We start from the raw sequence: 8,295 nt of genomic DNA, 5'->3' as shown, positions 1-8,295 counted from the left end.
AAAGAAAATTTGAAAGTCGAAAATTCCACTAAAAGTTATAATCTTCATGTGGTATCTTCGTAGGAGACTTGTGCTAACCAAAGGCGACATTGCACGACGCAACTGGCCAGGGAGTAAGAAATGTTGCTTTTGTGCTCAAACAACTCTTTTATCAAAGCAAGTTTACACATTCTACATGGCCAGTCATCCAAATAGTGTCAAATTTATATCCGCTCACAAGTGTTGCCAATATATTTGGTCATTGGTTGGACAGTATTCCAAATAGGTTCGAAACGCTTCTAAGGATGGGAGGGTATGCCTTACTCTGGTCGCTAGGGCTATGTAGAAATGATTTGATTTTTAATGACAAAAATGCTTCTCCTCCGCGGGTTATTTTTCATTGTACTCACTCACTTCGTGCGTGGTCTATGCTACGACGACCGGAGCACCAACCACTGTTCAAGGGTACGCCGTTGGAGCAGCCACTCTATAAGACTCAACAGTTGTTGTTTTTGTTATATTTCTTATTGTCAGACTTCTGGTGTTCGGCTTTGTGCATCCTGTTTATGCAGAGTCCAGGTATTACTCATCATGTTTTGGCATGACAGAAAGTGTTATTAAGATGGCCTGAAATGAAAATGTGCTCAATATGAATATTATTATTTTTGTCAAAATAAAAAAAAGTAGCCCAGTGCATATAGCCCCGCTTGCGTAGGGTCCGGGAAAGAGCCCAACCACTTTTGGTCTATTGTATGTAGACTTTTTCTACATTTCCGAAGAGGCTGTTTCCAGGACTTGAACCCGTGACCTATGGTCACAAGGCAACAACTTTTACCACTGCGCCAAGGCTCCCCTTCTACTATTTTTGTCAAAATAAACAATTTTAATTTTTGGATCATCTTCATTTGAGGTGGTATGCAACATCGACAGCTAAAACAATGCATCGCGTCGAAGACCTCCTTTTGTCTAGTGTGACACTCGGCAAAGACCTCCTTTTGCCGAGTGTTTTGTGGGCGGCACTCGGCAAAGACCCCCATGTGGCTAATGTTTTTTGTTTGCCAAGTATAACACTCGACAAAGAATTTTCCTCAGAGTTTTTCTTTTTTTGCTGAGTGTTTTTTTTCTTAACACTCGGCGAAGGCTTTGTTTGCCCAGTGCCCTACGAAATGCACTTGACAAATACGCTTTTTCCAGTTGATTCTATTTTAGCGTAAATTTGCGATAACAAACTTTATTGTTTCAAGTCACATACTTAACTAAAGTTATTTGAGAAACTATTTTTTTTCTTACAAGCACCTACAACACATTAAAGATGGAGCCCTGACAAATATAATGTAGGGTCAAAAACGCTTTTCTATTATAGGACGAATGAAGTAGTTTTGAATAACTTTTTTTTTAGAAATAGTTGGTTAGAATAACTAATACCCCGACCAGGAAGCATCTTTGAGCTCCCTGGAGCCAGGCCACCAAAGCTCATTTTCAGGCATGCTGACTTGCCGAGGTCTTCTTGCTTCAATCACCCGAAAATAAAAAAACAAGGTGAGGTCTACTGCAGCTCATAAATCCTACGTACTGTGATTTGCAGAGTTTTGTCCTTACCCTTTATCTTCACATGTACTCGTGCAGGCAATGGCAGTGTGCATCAATAAGTGCCTGTGAGGCTGTGACCTCGTGCGTGCAGGCACGACTTGACCCGGAGGAGAAGATAATAACTCCTGTACCACGCATAGGATTGGGTGCACCAATATCTTCCCCGCATTGATGATACCCCTTCTCCCTCGCTACTCCCTCGATCTTCGATCTTGAGCTACCGGGCAAGCCACACGAGCTCCACCACCGGACGGACTCATGCACCGAGCGCACCACCACCATTATTGCTTGAACTACAGGAGACTCGACGCGTAGAAGCACCAGTAGTATACATCTTCCCCGCATTGATGATACCATCCCCCTCACAGCTCCCTCTTGAACTACAGGCGAGCCAGACGAGCTCTAGCAAACCGAGGAGAAACCAGAAAACCGCCGCTCCACCAGACCACCACCATTATCATACCACACGGAGGAAACTGCCGTGCCGCTCCAGCAGACCACCACCATTACCATACCACGGAGGAATTTGTCTACTGGAGTACGGCGGAGCATTTGGAAACCGCATTGAAGGTCCAAGGCATGGGAGGAGAGTGGCTTGGCGCTCTCTCGGAGGAGGAGGAGCTTCGACGGCGGCCAGAAGTGAGGATCATTAACAAGTATGCAGTCGTCTTTGCGTACATTTGTATTGGCCTGAAAGGCCAGAGTGCTCTGGTGCTTTTGTGGGCAACCGTCGTCCTTCTTGGCGGCTTCGTCTCGGATCTGAGGAGCATAGATTTCCACTATCTGACCATCATCGCGTTCGTGCAGGCTGCCGGGTGAGTGCTTGGTATCCAGCTCTCTTCTTACTGTACATGCATGTTAAGCGTGTGACCTAAAGTTCGCCTCTTTGATAGTTCCTGATTTGTCGAATTAGGGTCTTGTATATCTTTCATTCATCTGGTCTGCCCCCCGCCATGTATGCTGTAACACTCTGGGGTCTGTAAAACGGGGCAGCAGAGCACGTTATTTTAAACTGCTAAAAAAGGTGCTTAAAAGATTTGAAAAAAAGAAGACTTCTTTACATGAATATGCATGCATGTGGTCTATAAGTACCTGTGAAATTTCGTTCAATAATACGTTGTACTATGTGCTGCACCAAAAAGACAAAAAATCTACGACAAAAAACAAGCCCCTAATTTGCATGTATTTTGTATTTTTTGTACCTTTCAAATGCAAGCACGTATATTGCTGAAATTTTGGCAAGTTATACGTGCTCGCAAACAAAATTTTGAATTTTTCAAGCCGTAAAAATCTGTTTTATTTACTTCAAACAAATAGCCATAATGTGCCCGTGCTCAGATGTCAAATAGCCATAATGTGCCCGGACTTTATACATAGAGCTAATGGCGAACGTCCTTTGCCAAAAATAAGATCTCTTTGTCGTCATAAAGAGTAACCAAAAGTAGCTCTTTTTTTTTGCGAATGAACCAAAAAAAACCAAAAGTAGCTTATGGCGCATGAAATTCCAGGCAGTTAACATTGGCCCATCTATCGCTTTTCTAAAATAGATGTAACTTCGATAAGGCCTACCCGAAATTGGACATCTTGTTTCTGTTTGAAGACATTCTTAATTATCTTGTTGACATCGTGTCCTGCTTTGACTGGAACAAACAACAGGCTATTCGACGCAATGGGAGAAGATCGGTTTTTGTTCTTTGGGGTTTGGTTTCACTCTCTTCTACGTAACATTGTATCCTGGGGAGACAAGCATCATGATGAACGTACCCAGTTGCCTATCAGACAATGGCTGAAGAGACAAATACATATACTCAAATTAAAAATAATAGATATCACTCTGATCGTGATATTTTCCCCAGCTATGTACTTCGGCGTGGGTGGACCAATTATTTGTTCTGGCCTGTCTGGGCTTCGTCTAGCAAAGCAAGACTACGGCATCGCCGACGGAGATGCAAGTAAAGCAAATCTGAAGCCGGCGCTGAACTTATTCTACGGCGTATCCTTTGCTCAGGGCGCAATATTCTTATTGTGTACAATGGGTGGAGTCATTGCTGAGCGATGGTTAAATGATATTTTAAGCCAACGCCATGGTTTCAGCCTCAATGTACTTCTTGGATACTCGCGTAAAACCATGCACATGGGTCTAAATGACCCCGCTTCCATAAGGAGCTGGAATTTGATCACATATGGTGCTGACTTGCTGGATTCCCAATGTTCGAATGACTATGCAGCTGGAGTACGGATACTAACCATGCTGATTGATCGTGATATACCGTTACAGATAAGACGGCTGTTGATCAGATCACCGAAACAAAGAATTCAGAAGCTGATCGGAACCCTTGCTTGGATAAGCCCAGCCGAGCAAGAGACGAGATGGCTTGCAGCGACGATTGTGGAGCATCTCGCTGCTGACCTCAACCTTGCTCATTTTCCAGGAGCATTGGAATGTGTATCCTCCCTCTTTGATGCTACCCATTTACCATTTGAAGCTGGGCAAGGAACTAAGGATCTGGTTTTGCCAGGCTTGAGAATTCTGCATAACCTAGCTCATGATGGACATAACTGCACAATGATATACAGCACCAAGGGTCTTCTTTCAAAAATAGTTGCGCCTCTCAGCTCCAATGAATTTGTAGAAGATATCAAGAGTAGTGTTGCATGGACCAAGGTAGTAGACGTATCACTCAAAGTGGTGACCCGGCTCATGGGTTCGCCAGGAAGCACAGGCCAAGAGATGCGAAGTCTAATTGCAAATGCTAGTCATGTGGTCAGAAACCTGGAGGCCGTTCTGGACATCGACATGAAGAGTAACAGCAGCATCATATGGCTACTGACGGGAGCTTTAGACGCTCTTACACGATTAGTATTGCATCATCCAGAAAGTGCGTCTGCAGGAAAACTTATTGAGAGGGCACTGCACATATTTCTTTCAACAGATTGGTTGGAAGATTATTTGAAACATGAGAAGAACGTGATGAAAAAAGCTAAGAAAACTGTAAGCCAGCTTAAAGAATATGCTGGTTTCGTATTGGAAATGTTGTCCAATCATCCAGAGGCTATCAAGAGCTTCACAGTATGCGATGATGACATCCATCGTCTTACTGAATTGCTCGACTGCAATATTAAGACCACTGAATGCAAAATAAGTGCAACAGAGACAGTGGAAATAGATATCAGCATTGGCTCTCGTATTAGCTCAGCAGTCATCTTGAAGCATTTGAGCAACTACGTCAAATTGCCAACCTTACGGAAGGTATGCCGGAAATTACCTACTGCATGCCACAAGTTTTCCTAGTTTATCTAATTATGAGTCTTAAAATAATTCTCAGAGAAAATGTAGACTTGCATCTTGTTATAACACGAGCACCTACAAAATTTCATGAACAAATATGATCATGTTTGTCATGTACAAGAAAGACAAGAGGTTGCTGTTATGCTGTTCAAAAAATAAGTAGAACAATTGCCTTTTTTGTGTAGGGTGTATTTGACCAGTTACAACTTACAACACGATGCATTTCATTTTTTCAGAATGTTTTAAATATGTAATTAGGTAGCCCTAAACTCAAGCGTTCGCCCTTGCAAGTACAAAATCCACTCACTTAACTTTTTATAAAATAAAATAATATGTATGCGTATGGTTGCAGGCACTCAGGCAATTGCTTCCTGTACAACAAGATGAGGCTTCCACTTTAAAGTGCCACATCAAGGACAGGATGATGCATGCAGCACTGTTATCACTCGTCGTGACCATATGTGCGAACACCAGTATTAATCTTGCAGGAATCTTGCTTTCGCAGACACCATCGGATACACTGGAAGATTTTGTGGTGAGGCTCAAGAAGATGGTGGAGGAAAACATGTACGCCACCCCAACATGCCTGGCGATACAGAAGCTTACCTGCCAGATGGTTACAGAATTCATGAAGCATGATCGAAACATCCAAGTGATTGATAAGCACAATATCGTTGGCACGTTACTGAAGGCTTCAAAGACGATGGCCGAGCTCGAGAGCAGCATGCTTTTCGCTGCTGTCATTCGTGACCGCTACGGGGTTCCTTTGAAGCCTCTTTCATCTGTTCTCTCCAAAAACACAGAAGATCTTTTGACACAGAGGAAACAGGCTCTTGGCATCTACACTGTGCCTGCCTCTGTACCAATACCACTACCATGACTGTTGCATCACGGAGTATCTCATTATGGTAAAAGTACCGAAACAGGTATTGAATTCTTGGTGTTGTATGCTTGATGTTTCTGCTTTTGTTTCCTTTGCCAACTTGTGAGAATTTGTAATAACTGCTCGTGTGCACCTTCAGGTGCAGAGACCGGGAATGTCATCCTTCCATTATCTAAAAGAACTGCAACCGTTTGTGCATTAAGATTCCAATCCATCTTCTGCATCAAGGCAAGATCCAAGTCTATATTGCGCCTGCCAGTGTACGAGTTCAGCATGGAGCTGCCAACTACTGTCCTGCCGAATGGCAATGCAATTCTCACCCACGTGCCACTTCTGTTGAGACTTGCTTAATTTGTTACTATCCAATGTTGACATATTAACTGGCAGAACTCATCCTGCCAATGTTGAATGGTCACTTTTATCTTGTTGTTTGTCAGTCCATGCAACTGACAGTGCAACTGCATCTTTGTGGAGTCATTTTATCTTGTTATTCGTATATTATCAGTTACTCAACAAAAATGTTCACTCAAAAAACGGTTATCTTGTTGTCCCACGGTGCAGTAGCTTTGTTTTCCCTGTGGTGTGAGCAGTAAACCTTTTAATGCCGCATATATGACAGGCGGGGGAGGGAACAGCCGATAGCTGCTGAGCATCGATCAGGTTCACCAGAGTAAAATTCCGTCGCAATCAGTCACTCACCCTACCTTCACCTGTACCCCTTATCTCCTTCTACTCCTCTGTTTCTAGCTTAGCACAGCTTGGTAATGGCCAGTTGCACTTTCCGTGCAGCGCTGACATTACCTTCATGTAATTGACATTGGTCACTCAGGTTTTATACCTGTTTTGAAATGAAAAAGGCAGAAACTGCTCTGCCTTTTTTCAAAAACAAGTCACTCTCCTATCCAGGTCAATCGAGTTCAGATTTAAACGGGACCCTGAATAATGACCCTCAAATCACCTAAACATTTTCATACACACATTGAAAACTTTTTGGCACAAAACCTTTTCAAAATTACATAGACATTTTTTACATTGTGTCAACCTTTAAAAAAAAGCACAAATATATTTTTCCAATTTGTGATATTTTTCAAATGTCATGAGCATATATATTTTTAATTGTGTGTTTATTACATTGCAGAAATTTCTTGAAGGGCATGAACATATTTCTGAAACGTTTGAACTTTTTTTGAATTGTCTGGAACATTTTTCTGAGTGGTACAAAACAGTTTTTCTACATCAGCAAACATTGTTTTTTTTTACATTGTTTTAAATGACACAAGCATTTTTTTTAGTGGTACGAAACATTTTTTCTACATTGAGCGAACATTTGTTTTACATTGTATTGACATTGTTTTTAACATTTAGTGTATTTGAAAAAATGCCGCGAACATTTGTTTCAAACTCGCTAACATCTTTTTAATGGTATCAGCATTTTCTAAAAGTTTCACCAATATTATTTTCACACCGAAGAAATATTTTTCCCGAATGTGATATGAATGTTTTTGAAAATTGAAGTAAATAGTTTTCCATTCTTTTTTTTGAGATAGAATAGTTTTCCATTCAAAAAAATATATATATACAATTAATTAAAAAAATGCAGAACAGGACATGGCCGGCCATTTATTAAGCACTAGGTTGTTCGGCCTCACAAATAAGCGAAAACGCGAAAAAGTGCTTCTGTTTTTTGGGGTAAGCGCTTCTCATGTTGGCATCGAATAGTGCAGGGAAATCACTAATTCAGAAGTACTCCTTTGAAAGATCACTCACACCTTCCCAGATGGCAACAAATGGCGCGCTGCATGTGCGCAACTTGCCACAACTGGGGAGTTTTCAAATTTTTTGTAGATCCATTTATTTGAAATGTGTTATCTCTTAAACCGTGAGTCCAAATCTCGAACCGTTTTCACCGTTCGATTCCTCGCGTGGAGATTTTCGAAACTAGATCCGGTGTTTGACAGGTTTTGATGTTTTTTTTATGAAAAATCCACACGGGGAGCATGGCTTTTTCTTTCCTAAAGCCGTTTTCCGAGAGGCGCGTCCGTGTCTCTCATAGAAGCACATCTGTGCCTCTCGTGGAAGCAAAACCATGCTTCTCGTGAAAAGAAAAAAACGTGTTTTTTCGCCTATCACAGAAATGAATCTGTGCCTCTCGCAGGTGCAAAACCGTGCCTCTCACGGAAGGAAAAAAACGAGAAAACATATTATTTTTTATTTCCTAGAGGCACGGCCGTGCCTCTCGCGGAAGCAAAACTGTGTCTCTCGCGAAAGCAAAAAAGTGCCTCTCACGGAAGCAACAAAAACGCATTTTTTTGCCTCTCGCAGAAGCAAGTTCGTGCCTCTCATGGGAGCAAAATTGTGCCTCTCACGAAAAAAAGCAAAGAGAAAACACTTTTATTTTTCATTTCCTAGAGGCACGGCCGTGCCTCTCGCGGAAGGAAAACCGTGTCTCTCGTGAAAGCAAAAATGTGCATCTCGCGGGAGAAAAAAAAGTGTTTTTTTTGGTTTCTGAGAAGCATGGCCACGCCTCTCGTGGAACCAAAACCGTGCCTCTCGT

General features: G+C 42.0%; 1 protein-coding gene across 1 annotated transcript; it reads left to right on the top strand.

The window, feature by feature from the left end:
* The first annotated feature begins 2,883 nt into the window (after nucleotides 1–2,883).
* LOC120973859 (uncharacterized) lies at nucleotides 2,884–6,191 on the top strand. Its single transcript, XM_040400134.3, has 2 exons — nucleotides 2,884–4,819; nucleotides 5,211–6,191. Exons 1-2 carry the CDS (start codon nucleotides 3,239–3,241, stop codon nucleotides 5,736–5,738), a joined length of 2,109 nt encoding a protein of 702 aa, XP_040256068.2. The 5' UTR covers nucleotides 2,884–3,238; the 3' UTR covers nucleotides 5,739–6,191.
* Nucleotides 6,192–8,295: the final 2,104 nt, after the last annotated feature.

The sequence above is a fragment of the Aegilops tauschii genome, chromosome 2 (genome assembly GCF_002575655.3).
Source record: "Aegilops tauschii subsp. strangulata cultivar AL8/78 chromosome 2, Aet v6.0, whole genome shotgun sequence".
In the NCBI taxonomy this organism is placed as follows: domain Eukaryota; kingdom Viridiplantae; phylum Streptophyta; class Magnoliopsida; order Poales; family Poaceae; genus Aegilops; species Aegilops tauschii.
The sequence above is the reverse complement of the archived record's forward strand: the minus strand, read 5'-3'. Positions and strand labels throughout refer to the sequence as shown.

Coding starts and splice junctions, on each gene's coding strand:
- LOC120973859 (XM_040400134.3), top strand. CDS start 3,239: ATGGGAGAAGATCGGTTTTTGTTCTTTGGGGTTTGGTTTCACTCTCTT. Junction 4,820..5,210: donor AATTGCCAACCTTACGGAAG/GTATGCCGGAAA, acceptor GTATGGTTGCAG/GCACTCAGGCAATTGCTTCC.